Raw genomic sequence first — 14608 nt, 5'->3', positions numbered from 1 at the left:
ATGCATAATTATTCCATGTGAGGCAGCTGAGAGTGGAGAGAGTTAAGTAAATCCCTGCTGCCTTATTCAAACTTACTTAACTAACTAGATCATAAGCTAGTACAGAAATCAGAACCAAATAAGCATAGTTTATGCCAAACAAAGTATATATGAAATCCCTGACACAAGTTAGAAGCTAAGAAGAAGCCTTCAAAACAACCCATAGTACTGTAATGTCCTCTACACTCCATAATCTACCACTAGAAGTCCTCAAGTTGCACATAAATAATTACTAAATTTTAAAACTAGTCCAAATGTAGCATGCTCCCCGTATTTTTAATATTAATGACAGCAGACTCCTCGTATGACCCATATTGCAGCAAATCAAAAGTATACATAGATAAGCATAAAGAGTAAATGACTTTAAATGTTTTAGTCACTCACAGATCTTCTATCGTACAATTACATTCATTACAGATAGCAGCATAGCAAATAACTTGTCACGATCCAAATTTTCGAGTATGAAACTCAAATTTTATAGTCATGAAAAACTCTAAAACAATCTCAATAAAATCGAAATCATTTTAAGGTCACAGCAGATCATTACTGAGTTCAAATACAACTCAGTCCAATCGATTATTACAAACCAAATTTATAATATGACATTATATCAAATGGAAATGTAAAAATCCTCACATAAATCCACACAAATCCTCACCACAAGATAAGATAAAAACAACTTCAAGTCCTCAGAGTGGTCCGTCAATTTCCGCTAATCCACACCTGCGGAATTATCCCCTACACCATCGAATAGGTGCACCGGGATTGTAAACACAAACCCGGTAAGTTTTGCAACTCGTATGAGTAAAATAACAAATACAACTCGCATAAAAATATATACGAAAATCCACAAAACATCAATTATAAATGCACTCATGACTCATTAGACGGCCCATCTGGTTGTCTAATAATGTGAAAATATATATGCTCATGAGAAGTTAGGCAACCCCTCTGTTTACCCAAATGCATTGATAATACGAGTACTCATGAGCGCTGGTACACTTCTGTTACCCCTCATGTAATACGTCGCCGACATTGGACAACCACATGTTACCCAATATCAAAAGTATGGGTACTCATAAGCCGATAACTCATCTGTTACCTCTTATGCAGTACCCCGACAGACATATTAGAGTTCTAACTGTATCGTAACTTTCGCCCGGCCAAAGAGTAGGTTCCGACATGCCAACACGTTCGAAGACTGGTCCGAAGACAGAAACACGTCTGAAGACATAAACACGTCCGAAGACAAGAAACACGTCCGAAGACAAAAATGTTTTAATAAAACTCAATATTAAAACCACGTACAATAATCATCACAATATATTGTACAAATCGAAACAACATGATCAATACATAAATCTCAACACCAAAATGAACTTATTCACAACGGAAATTACGACAGTATATAATATAGCAAACCATCTATATGTACATATTTATCATTTATACACATACACAATTCACTATATCAAATACATATCGTAGTTCATTCTTTAAACTTTAGCATATTCATGAATCTCCTTAAGGATAGATTCGTCATTGTGAAATTTTACTCACCTTATAATCCGGAGTGAAATTTTCATGATTCCAAATGTGAATCTTTTACTTGAAGTATCGATCACCTTGAAAAGATAAGAAGTGAATTTAGAATCGTCACGTAAAACCCTAAATGCCGAAACAGTAATAATATTTTACTGTTCAGCAATTTATGGTTTTTACGAAATCATTGTTCACGTATTTACTATTCATGTATTTATATATGAGTACATACTATTTACGTATTTCTGTGCGAGTATATACTGTCTACGTATTTCTGTACGTATGTATACTATTCAAACATAAATACTGTCTCAGTAAATAATAATTACGATTTACCCTTCTGAAATTACTTTTACATTTACTGTATGTAATTTACATTTACAATTACCGTACGTAAATAAATTCACATTTATGGTACGTAAATCACTTTTACATTTACCGTACGTAAAAATATTTTTTTATAAAATTATTGTTTGAATTCACTGTTCACGCGCAGCACACTATGGCTGCACGTGGGGCCCACATGCCGACTCCGACACCGGCGCGTAGCACGCCACCGCCGCCCCAAAACTCTTCCTTTCTTCCTCCTCTACCCTCCTACGGTCTCAGACCGCCTTTAAGCTACCTCACCTCCCCTCACGCGCCGCCTGAGGCGGCAGTATCTCCCCCCCTCCTCCTCCGATCCACCACCAAAACCCCACCAAATCGACAAACAAACACACCAATCCAACAAACAAGCAAACCCTTACCTCGACAAAGCTCAAGAACCCCAGGATGATGGCCGGAGATGGAGCTCGAACGGCGGAGGAGAAAACGCGGCTCGGGTTGCAGCGTGGGGACTCACGGCGGCGAGGCAAGGTGCGGCGAGCTCGAGGGTGGCTACGGTGGGCCGTGCGGTGCTCCTAGGATTGGCGGTGAAGGCCACGGCGGCCTGAGGCGGGAGATTGCCGACGGCGATTTTCTGAGGGCGAGAGAGAGAGAGAGAGAGAACTCAGGGAGAGAGAGAAAAGAGGGAGGTGGGGTGAGGAGAATCTTAAAAACTTCTTTTTTATACTCGTTTCGAAAATCGGAAACTAACTTCCGACGTTAATAACTTTCATATCCGACATCCGATTCGAACGCGTGACGTGTCCACGAACTCGTATCAACGAGCTATACAACTTCCGTGAATGAAGTTTTCACAAACGAGCGACGGCGTAAAAGTTGATTCTTGCGTCGCGGAAACGTAACGTTTTTCTAATTAAAAGTTCCGATAACGTTTCCGTTTTCGATTTACAACGTCGCAATGCGAAAACAAACACGTTTAATGAATTTCACAAACTTTATAAATTTTTAAAACAATCCAATAAATTGTTCCGAAAAATCGGGTTATTACATAACTAGTGCTGAAAATCACGATTACCATTATTACTAAAATCTAATTAGTTCTTAAAATAAAACGAAACAAGAGAAAATTTAATTAGCATAGCAAATAACTCTTTTTATTTTTGAATCTTTTTAGTCAGGAACCAACGACCGTCCAAATCTATATCACAAACCAATAGACGCATCACAGTCCAAAATTAAATCAAGACATTTTTGAGGAAGATACTCCAGAAAGATTAACTTGATCCCTCAAACCAATAAAGTGAATAAACCAGACAACACACTCTGCTGTATTAAAGTAAGGCAGTCATTAACCTAGAAAAGAGCCAAATCCTCGAACAAGAACCACAATTTATTTCCATAACAATTAAGGGGAAGAAACCTGAAATCAACATTAATCAGTTCACTGACGAGAATCATCAGATTTGATGGTCTAAAACCAAGGAAGGACAACATAAATCAATATATTTTAATAGTTTGTAGCTCTTGAGTCTTGACTATCCAGGAAAAATAAATTTGGTTCCACTCTGAAACCAAATAAGTGAATCTGTCCACCCATTAATTTAGAAAATTCATTCCTATTCACATATTAGGCCCCAGTGAACTCATCCCCACTCTGAAACCATTTCGTAACACCCTAACCCAGATTAAAAGAAACTCACCCGGGTTTAGGATGATATAAAGATGGTACTAAAGAAAAGACCCGACCTATAATATCACGGCATCCTCAATGATTTGAATTTTTACCTCTGTGAATTTCCAAAGACGAGGTTGTGTAGAGGTGCAGATGGGGAGATTACCCAAATTGGTGTAAAATAATGACGAAAGGGTTCAAATAGAGTCATACAATGATGGTCAAAATTATTATGTTTTTCTTTCATAGACTAGTTGTGTGTGTGTAAATTGTCTTATAGAGATAAATTTGTATTAAAATATTACGGGGTGTTACATCATGTCTATGAGATTCTAATTACGAAATGATCATGAACAAACCAACTTCAAAATAACTCAATCAAAATGTACAATGTTTGGTGATGGCCTCTAAAATGAAGGTCTAGATAAATGTTGCAATAGCTCTAGTTAACTACAAAATAAAATGTCAGTTCTTACCAAGGTTCCTGATCTGTCCTATGGTCTTGGGTCAGATACAAGGATGGTCAGTAAACAATTTTGATTATATCTCCTAGCTCTGGAGAAGCGAACTTCAATCACAAAGCTTTCACTACACTACTTATTACTGTCTACAAAATCATTTCCAAAATAATTGTGGCAAGAATCAAACCTCTTATGCAAGATTTAATCAATCCAAATTAGGTCAGCTATGTGCCAGGGAGACAAATTTCAGATAATATTATGATTGCTCAGGAGGTTCTCTTCAAGTTCAAGAAATCTTCTGGTAAACTTGGTTTCTTTGCTTGGAAAATTGATCTATCGAAGGCTTATGATAGATTAAATTGGAATTTCATTGAGAGTGCTTCATGAAGCTCACTTTCCTAATTCTTTGATCAAGCTGATTATGCAATGTGTTACCTCTACTAGCTTCCAGATTTATTTTAATGGTGAATTAACTGAATCGTTTAAAACTCAAAGAGGTATTTGACAAGGTGATCCTCTCTCACCCTATCTTTTTGTCCTTTGCATGGAGAAATTATCTCATTTGATTCAATATGCAGTTGATTATCATAATGGAAGCCTGTTTTTGCTTCTCAATATGGGCCAAAGATTTCACACTTATTCTTTGCTGATGATCTCATGTTGTTTGCTAAGGCCACTCCATTCCAAGCCTTCAGTTTTGAAAAAATGTATGGATACTTTCTGTGCTCTCTCTGGGCAAACTGTAAACTATGAAAAGTCTATGATTTATTGTTCTCCTATCACTTGCAGGAACATTGCTCATACCATCAGTAAGACATGTGGTTCCCCTATTACTGAAGACCTTGGAAAATACTTGGGAATGCCTTTAATTCACTCTAGAACCAACAAATTCACCTATGCTGGGATTGTGGATAAGGTTCAAAATAGGCTTTCAATTTGGAAAAGTAAAGTGTTTAGTATGACAGGTAGATTGACCTTGGTCCAATCAGTCACTTCTACCATTCCTATTTACGCAATGTAAACTGCAAAGTTGCCTATTAGTCTTTGTGAAAAAATTAATAAGTTGAACATAGATTTTATATGGGGTGATGTTGAAAACAAAAGGAGAGTGCACTTGTTGAATTGAGACACTATTTGTAGGCCCAAGCAGCTTGGTGGGTTAGGAATTAAAAAAACTACAGAAATGAATCAAGCTATGCTTGCTAAAATTGGTTGGAGATTGTTTCTGAAAGATAGTGAGTGGTATGTGGGCTAATATGTTCTCTTAATATCGTCTTCATGGTAGTTTGTTTGAAAGTGACTATAAACCTCCTTCTGACTGTTCTAGTTCGTGGAGGAGTGTCATGACTGGAGCTGTTCTGATCAATAAGAATCTTAAATGGTGTATTGGTAAAGGCAAATGCATCAAATTTTGGTATGACTTTTGGCTTTTTCCTCAAGGGTTGAGAAGTTTTGCTATTTCTGATGCTGTTGTCAATGATTATGCTTGTATTAGAGATTTTTGGGATGATGAGGGATGGAGCCTCTCTCTCTTTAGTTTTGTTTTTTGCCTACTAATATTGTGGGTTTAATCATGAATGTCCTTGCTGCGTTTGATGACTCCATTTCTGACTCTAGAACCTGGGGCTCTACTTCTAATGATATTTTTTCTGTCAAGTCTACTTATAATTCTTTATTTGACTTGACTGAACTTGTGAACCCTCCATGGAAAACTATTTGGTCTCTCAGTATTCCTCCTAAATTGAAAACCTTCTCCTGGACTGTGTTGCATAAAAAGCTTCTGACTAACATTCACAGAGCTACTAGGGGCTTCACTCATGATAAAACATGTCTCATTTGTCATTCTGGTGATGAAACTTTGCTTCATCTCTTAAGGGATTGTCCTAGAGCTATGTTGATCTGGAAATCCTTTTTAAAACCTGGTAACTTGTTGAACTCTTTCACCTTGGACTAGAATGGATGGATTTATGCTCAACTGCACTGCCACTCTTTGGTTAGAGATAATATTCAGTGGTGTGTTCTCTTCATTTTTATTTGCTGGTTCATATGGAAGTGGAGAAATAAGCTAATTTTTTTGAGCAATTTTGTTATGCCTGTCTGTTTTGAGAAGATCATCTAGGAGTATGCAATTGAATGGAAAAATGCTCAAAATAGATCTAGCTCTAGTTCTATGTTCAGCTATACTATGTTATCTTGAAAAATGCCCCCTGAAATTTTTTTCAAGCTCAACACTGATGCCACTAGAGCTATAGCCTTAGGCAAAATTGGTGCAGGTGGGGTAATTAGAGACCATTTGGAAATTTGGATCACTGGATTTCAAGTGAATTTGGGAATTGGTGAGATTCTAGATGCAGAAGCTTGGGGCCTCTGTTTTGGGTTGAAGGCTGCTATTAACTTGAATATCAAGAATTTGGAGATTGAGATTGATTCTGCAGTGTTAGTTCATTTGTTACAAAACTCCAACCTATCCACCATCCATTGGAATCTTTGGTTAAAAGTTGCAATGATCTGATGGCGTCTATGGACAATGTGAAGTTGGTGAATATTTTTAAAGAATGTATTATGACTGCTGATGCTTTGGCCAAGTTTAGCACTAGTCATGATATTGGTCTGGTGAAGTTTGACAGTCCTCCTGTGCATGCCTCTCAAGCATACCTTGATGATCTTAATTCTGTCTCTAGGTCAGGAGATCTGGTGCTTGTTTTAGCACTTGGTCGTTTTCTTTTGTTTCTCTGTTGGGCATTTTAGGTCCCGTTTGTGACAAAATAATAATAATAATAATAATTACACAATCTATTTTGCTATTGATCCTTTCAATCATATGCTGCACACGCACACATCTATAACAAGAGCAGATGAGAAGCAAATTCACATGAGTAACTTGCGAGAAAAATTGACTTATTGTTAACAATTCAACTCAAGTTTCAAACCTTTTTTTCCCTTTTATGAGTTTTATCTCTATCTGGAAATCAACTAAAGCAACCATACACTCAACCCGGTCATTTTCTTGAGTCACGTTCGACCTAAACACATTTAAGAGACTAGGAAATCAACATTTCAGCTTATGTTCTGGTATGAACGATGCCCTTTTGAAATGATATATAATGGTCCTGATGGATATATAAGGATTATGTTCAACAAGAAGAATCAGGATGCCCTTTTGTATTGATTGTTTGACTAAAAATCAAATCGAATTTCCTGATATCATATTTGATTAATTTCCACGATTCATAGACTTCCATAGTCTCATATTGTGGCTCTGTATATCACTATATCTATGTGATCGGTAACGATCTGTCTTGTCCAAATATAATAGGCATAAATGTCGATTTGCACCCCAAATTTGGTTGAAATTGTCAATTTACACCCAGAACTTGTATTTGAGTCAATTTACCTCCTAAATTTGGTAAAAATTGCCGATTTACACCCCGAACTTGTATTTGAGTCAATTTACCTCCTAAACTTGGTAAAAATTGCCGATTTGCACCCTATCCGTTAAATTTAACTGTTTCTATCCAATTTTGCGTCACATGTCATGCATTTAAGGGGTAATATTGTCATTATATATTTATTCATATTGAATAATGAAATAAATTAATAAAATTACTTAAGAGGAACACTTGCTACAATGTTTTTTTTTTCGAAACATGTTATTGATTTATATATTTATTATTTCATGTGATATGGTATGTTAAAAGATATTAGAAAAAATATAAATAAATAAATACATTGAAAATTAAAAATAAATGTGTGTTCTGAGAGAATTATTATTCTACCATTGTGTGTGTCTTAGCCTTATTAGGTTTCCTGTTAGAGATAGATTCGCATCTCTGTAATAGATTAGGACTCCGAATCCTACGGGATTGTGGTTATGCAATGCCCATATATTGGCTTCATTATCAATCAATAAACGGTTACGTTCTGTTCTATTACGTCGTTATTATTCTCGTTTTGTTCATCCTCCAACAATGTGTAGATATAAAAATATATTTATACACAACACACTATATTTGAATGGTGGGTATATTGAATATATAATTCAAAGTAGGGTTAAGTATGTAGAAAAAAAGATGTAAATAAATAATTTGATTAACAAAATAATTCTCATTTTAAAGAATATTTTTATTTATTTTTAAGAAAAATATAAATAGAAAATGACAACATTACCCCTCATGTGCATGACATGTGACGCAAAATTGGATAAAAACAGTTAAATTTAACAGATGTGGTGCAAATCGGTAATTTTTACCAAGTTTAGGAGGTAAATTGACTCAAATACAAGTTCGGGGTGTAAATCGGCAATTTTTACCAAGTTTAGGAGGTAAATTGACTCAAATGCAAGTTTAAGGTGCAAATTGACAATTTCAGCCAAGTTTGGGGTGTAAATCGGCATTTATGCCAATATAATATGGATTTTGCTCTTCTGTGCATTTTTTCTAAGGGATGAGTTTTGGGTGACACTCATGATTATATCCCTACAAAGTGAATAGTTTATCTTCACATCTATGATTGAAAAGTTAATCACATAGTGGCATAGATCACCCTAAAAACATTGCCAAAAATAGGAACCTCTACTTAAAGAATCTTCAAATCTCTGAGGTTTTCCAAAAACGTCTCTCCAACAACAGAACCAGTCTTAACAAATACAGCAGGATAACCAATTTGAGCTTCTACTATGCTTTCAAAACCCTCTTCACTGAACTGCTTCCCAGTCCACACATGCTGCCAACCGCTATTACCAGTTGGAAAATAAGCCTTCACATCATTCATACCTTTGTCCAGGACAGGCACCACCAAAATCTCAGTACCGATCAAGAACTGCTGGTAACTTAATTTATGAACATGTTCATCATTTGGGTAATGCAGAAATAAGTGCCGGCATACAGGCAGGCCTCTATGCGCTGCTTCCTATAAGGTAGGGAGGAAGTTTGTCATATTTACTACAAAATCTCAGAAGCTATAATGAAATTGTTATAAATGAGTTTCAGGAATTACCTTGACAAGCTGGATTCTATAGAACTTCCAAGCTTTATAGACTTTAGCAAATCGTGCAAAATGAGCTAGAGTTCTCTTATTCGAGTAGAATTGACTGTTACCAGATGGTTTGTTTCCCTAGTTTGCAGAAGGGAGACAGTTAGATCAGCACATGAGAGACATAATCATACATGTTTCTGCAGTAATTAGCGGTATACAAACATCAGTGAAAATGATATACATAATTAGACAAACCCTCAATCTCTATTGACATTGCATATTTGTTTTTATTGTAAGGCTTACCGTCGGTACGATGATGATTTCACAGCTTTGGAATTAACTAATCTATGTACTTGCCAGTTGCCACTTCATTAAAGCCTCTAGATTATAAATTTTTCCCTTCATACTTTTACTAATGATGATTATTGATAATGATTCCTATGTATTTAAGGTTGCAGATGTTGAACTTACTTCATGTGTCCGGAAAACAGTGGTGAAAGCATTTAGCTCCATCCATCGCAAAAGCAACTCTTCACTTCTGCGATACCTGATGAAAGGTAAATTTACAGCACAGTACCCTCCAATATCACTGTGATTGAAAGCATACCCTGAAATTCCACTGCTGAGTAGACCAACAACTGCACTCTTTATTCCATCATGAATCTGCCAACTTACCATCTGATCTCCTTCCCAGAAGAGCATTCCCCATTTGGGGCTATCTCTAAAACCAGCCCTCATGAAAAACACTAAGGCCTCTTGTGGATCTTTCTCAATTCCTGCGTGGTTAGCTTTCCATTCTTCAACAAACTCTCTATTTATTTGAGCCCATAGCTCTGGGTACTTGTTGTGAGCTGAAATAGGATCTTGGCCTGAAATGATAAATCAAAATCCTAGTATAAATAATGAAATGCATAATAATGAATGAAACATTATGTCTGCAATGTCATTCTGAAGAAATATTTATAGTTGTAACTTCTAGGTGACTGAATGAAACACATAATTCAATTTAATAACTGAAATTGAAAAGCATATGGAACACTCAACATGAAGAGTAATATAAGTAACTAAGTCATTTCTGTTTTTGTTGGCATAAATGTGACCTGCAATTCTGCAAGCATCCAAAATGTAAATGCTTGCCTTTTTCTTTGATAGCAGAACTCTTATACAGCCTAGTCTTCTAGCCTTGTATGTTGGGATAATTTTTAACTAGTAAAGTAATTCGCTCTAAGAGATCCCAATTCACACATCCTGATGCGGCATCACAGAACTCAGCATGACCAAAGTCATGAGATTGAGGACCCTTAAAAGAATAAAGTTGAGATTCTGAACCTGAATAGAGGATGGCATCCACAGGCAGGCCTTCACCAAAGTCAGCCATCCATCCTCTGACTCCATCATCAACCATTTCTTGAAGAATCTGCTTGAACCAATTTCCAGTATCTGGATGTGTCAAGTCTAACATTCCTACATCAAAAGCTGTATTTGGAACCATATAAGGTTCTCCATGCTTGTCTTTCACTAATATGCCCAATTTCTTTGCCTCCTCAAAGAGGCTTCTCTTTCTGTTTGGCTTTTCATGACACTGCAAAATAAGTACCAGCATAGATGGTTCTATGAGAGACATTGCCATTCATTTCACTTGGTTAAGAAAAGAGAATGATTGCACGTACCCCAATTCAGCTTTTGAATCTTAAAGTGATTAGTGACAATGAGTGTGTGGAAGTTGTACAAGAAAAGTTTATACAGGATTTAGTTATTGAAGAAAACTTTATATACCGGAGCTAGACATGGGTTGCAGTATGTCATCACTTTAATATGCTGAGCACTAAGATCTTTGATTAAATGTTGCCATCCCGAATACCTTGTTGAATCTACTTCCCAATTCCACCAGAGTTGTGATCCAACCAAGGTCTCTCTCTGACCCACCCAATCCTGTGACAGAAGTATGACAGGTTAAATACCGCACTTACAGTCATTCATTTTACTTTAACAAAATTTGGTGGAAATAATTACAAACTAGTTTTATTACAGTTTTAAGTTGCTCAATAGCTAATAAGAAGATGATGCATTGCATATATTGATGGATTTCATCAAGTAAAAGCAAAATAAAAACATGTAAGAACATATGGATAGAACTTCTATTTTTTGGTCCACGAGGGACGTACATACCTGTAACCAAAATGCTGAAATTGGAACATTGTAGCTCTCGAGCTCATTCCAAATACGACGTACAGATTCTGTGCCGCCCTGCATGCCAACAACAGCTCCAGAAATAATCCAGTCAGGAAGTGTAGGAGGTCTCCCAACGGTTTCAGTGAAACATTCAACGAGCTCAGTTGGAGAGTTTCCATGAAGTATCCGTCCTGCTACTAAATCTCCATGTATCTGCAAGCTCCAGTATACACAAAATGGAAAACTGCACGTTTAAGATACTGAATGAGCTGAGCCAGTAAAAATATGGCTATTTTCTTTTATATAAGTAACTGAACTTCATTGATTAGATGAAAAGATAAAATATCCACAAAGCTCTTAAAAGTATATAAAGTTTAAAAAAAATCAATAGGAAAACAAACACCAAACAAGTAAAAGATTAACAAACTGGTTCATGTTAATCTAAGAAAACAGCAAAACATAGTTATTCACAAAGATTAACAAGGAAGATTCCAATAAATTTCAGAACCACTCTCCCACCAGACGTCAATCTAATCCTAGTGGCAAAATACCCTTATTACACCCCCTAGATTCTGGTCTTATAATGCTTCTAAATTACTGTTCAACACCTGCAAGACAATCTACACTTACGAGGAAAAACTTCTGAGCTTGGTTGATTAACAAATTAAAAGAAGTAACACGCAAACAAGTTTGGCATATATGCTCGCATTTATGTTATATTCACTCTCTACTTCTCATTAATATATACACAATCTAATTAACATTTATTAGTTTTTTTTTCATTTATCAACCCGTGTTCTGCCAAAAGTACAGTGGAATTCTCCCAAACATATGATGGGGTTTTCTGTATCCACTTAGTTCCTTGGTTTTCTCTCAGGCCTGGTGTTCACCCAGGTGTACATTGGTATTCGCTCACTAGTACAAAAATGCTAGATCTCTTGAGAAATTAATCTCATCTTTTCTCCATCTCTACGTTTGATTCGCATTCTCATGATTTACATCCAAATTAAATAAATATTCAGCAAGCTATCAATCAAAATAAAGCATGTATAATGCACATATAAACTCAAACACCAACCAAATGAATGGTTCCCCCAGATCCCCTACCTTGATTCAACATTATTGCATGTAGGTAAGCTTTGGTATCCAATTAATCAAATGCTTTAATTCAGCTTACACTTACCTAGTACACAGTGCAAGCTATGACTCCCCTTGGACAAAGTATAAAAACAACTGAAAGAGTAGAACCTCTCTAAACCCGTTCCATATGTTGAACTTCCTAGATGAAAATCATGAAATCAAACATACTCTAACCAAAATACACGTGTGTCACCCCTGAACAAGTAAGAATGGAAATTCACAAATTATAAAATCCATATACCAGGATCTTATTTAAAAAGCAGCTATAGATTACCTAATCATAAATACAAATACCTATAAAGTCAATAAAATGAGGATATGACTGTCAAACAAACCATTTACACATTACTATATCTATGATAGATCCGGATTTCTTATAATATTGGTTTCAACAAGTCAAAAAAATGACAATGAAATTCAAAACTAATCATGTGTATAACTATAACTTCCTGCAACTTTGCCGCGAAATAGGTTCGAACTCTGAATTTTCTAAGTATTGCACATATAGATTCAGATTGATCAAGCAAACAATATGAGCAAGACTCTTTGAATAAATGAGCTGAACTCCAATTTCCATTGTGTCATGAAGACAATATGCCTATAAGTTTATTCAAGAACAGCATTTAATTAAGTTTTTAACTGATAAGAGCACCTGATCTAATAAAGCACTTGTAATACATACACGTCTCTTTTTTATCTTTGATGTGAAGAAGCAAATATACATACATATAATTATATATACAGTGTGTGTATTGTGTGTAGGGGTTATGCAAGCAAAGCAAGCATATCCAGTAGCTCTCTTGCTAGCTCTTTATCCAGTTTAGACACTGTGGCAATTCTATCTAAATTCCAATATATTACTGAATAATCACTCATGATTATAATCCCAGCCTTACAGTTCCTAAATCTTCGGTCTAAATATAAGTCTGAAGAATCCAAATAATAATTAAATGGCGTTATTCAAACCACAGATATACCTGTATCTGAACTCTGTCATGTTGTGTCAGATCAAATACGCAATAATTATATCCTTCAAGGTAAAGAGATTTCATCTTTGAAGTCATATAGAAAGGGGAAGGAGCATAGGTTGTAGTCCGATCGCCACCAGCCCTGCAAAGTAGGAGGAAGAAATCAACACCACTCATATTGGATAACTAAGAATTTGAAATATATATCTCATTACCTGTAACTGATTAAGTTAGCTGCAAAGGTAATTGGCTGATCTCCTCTCCCAATACCCTGTTCCTGAACAAATATGGGCACCCTTTTGCCCTTAAACTCCATATAAGAGAACTGCTCCCCAAAACCATAAAACCTCTCCTTCCCATCACTTGAATACGTCAGGCACACCCTGTTGAATTCTTTGATTTCCTGAGCCTCAGACTCAGAGGGAAGCAAGACAAACCCTCTGGGCCAGAACCACCTGAGCCTGCGCCTTGTTCTAAAACCCTTATAACTAGGTGCTTTCGTGACAAACGAGAATTCAAAGTTGGGTGGTCCGATCTTCACTTGGAACCCAACTTGATGATTGCATTTCTGTTCAAACAAGACCCAATACTTTGCACAGCTAGAAGGTCCCTTCCCTTCATACCCTTTGAGAAAACGCTTCTTCCTCTTCTCAGTATTGAAAAGCCAGCCACTTACGAGCACAGCAGGGAACTGGGTACCCTGAGAATCTGAGAACCCAAATGCAGATGGAGTGTCATGGTCAAACTGACTGACCATTCTTATATCTTGAATGGTTTGGTGATGACAGACAAGATCAACACTAACGTCCTCGACCACAAAAGAGCCCCTGCTTTCTTCCACTCGTGTTTGAGCCACGGCTGCAGAGACGAAGGCTTGACCGGGAATGGTGGACCATATGGCTCTCTCCGGCTGCGATCGATGGGAAATCGACAGAGACCCGCCATTGGTGGTGTTCCAAGAGACCTCAAAATCGTTTCCAATTGGAAAGCGCTGGGGGGAAGGCACGGTTTGAGAATTGAAGACGAGGTTTCCTCGGATGAGCGGGAGAGATGTAGGGGCGCCAGGGAAAGGATTGTTGAAGTGTTTGTGGTGCTTTTTGGTGATCTTGAGGCTACACATTTTTCTCTTCTTTCTTTCGAGTTCAGGAGCTTACTATATATAGAACACATATATTTTGACCCTATATTTGTTTGTATCTCTGTACTGAAATGAATCTCGACTACATTGGCTGTGCAATACATTAGAGTCCGCACCTCGTCCTGTTTCTGCATAGAGGTTCCCTCCAGTGCACCTGGACAAAATAGCTAAAGCA

General features: G+C 36.7%; 2 protein-coding genes across 5 annotated transcripts in view; one reads left to right on the top strand and one right to left on the bottom strand.

Moving 5' to 3' along the window:
* The window catches only part of LOC126798699 (rhomboid-like protein 20), a 271709-nt gene that overhangs the window by 237657 nt on the left and 19444 nt on the right, over nt 1–14608 (top strand). The gene's annotated exons all lie outside the window — the stretch shown is intronic.
* On the bottom strand, nt 8466–14571 carry LOC126798688 (uncharacterized). Of its 3 annotated transcripts, XM_050525722.1 has the most exons (9): nt 13511–14571; nt 13305–13437; nt 11185–11400; nt 10792–10947; nt 10345–10597; nt 9623–9884; nt 9487–9553; nt 9037–9153; nt 8466–8949 (listed from the first exon to the last, which is right to left on the bottom strand). In XM_050525722.1, the coding sequence occupies exons 1-9, from the start codon at nt 14413–14415 to the stop codon at nt 8617–8619; spliced, it is 2442 nt and encodes an 813-aa protein (XP_050381679.1). In that variant the 5' UTR covers nt 14416–14571; the 3' UTR covers nt 8466–8616. The 3 variants fall into 3 exon arrangements, with proteins under 3 accessions (XP_050381679.1, XP_050381678.1, XP_050381680.1); XM_050525721.1 differs by having other exon boundaries at nt 9487–9884; XM_050525723.1 differs by lacking the exon at nt 8466–8949 and having other exon boundaries at nt 9126–9212; nt 9487–9884.

This window comes from Argentina anserina, chromosome 6, assembly GCF_933775445.1.
Source record: "Argentina anserina chromosome 6, drPotAnse1.1, whole genome shotgun sequence".
In the NCBI taxonomy this organism is placed as follows: Eukaryota; Viridiplantae; Streptophyta; class Magnoliopsida; order Rosales; family Rosaceae; genus Argentina; species Argentina anserina.
The sequence above is the reverse complement of the archived record's forward strand: the minus strand, read 5'-3'. Positions and strand labels throughout refer to the sequence as shown.

What these genes read in the sequence shown, in the direction of transcription:
- LOC126798688 (XM_050525721.1), bottom strand. Translation starts at nt 14,415, where the DNA reads ATGTGTAGCCTCAAGATCACCAAAAAGCACCACAAACACTTCAACAAT. An exon ending in ATGACAGAGTTCAGATACAG is followed by an intron (nt 11,401 to 13,304) that starts GTATATCTGTGG and finishes TGGAGCTTGCAG; the next exon opens with ATACATGGAGATTTAGTAGC. An exon ending in GCAACCCATGTCTAGCTCCG is followed by an intron (nt 10,598 to 10,791) that starts GTATATAAAGTT and finishes CTTATTTTGCAG; the next exon opens with TGTCATGAAAAGCCAAACAG.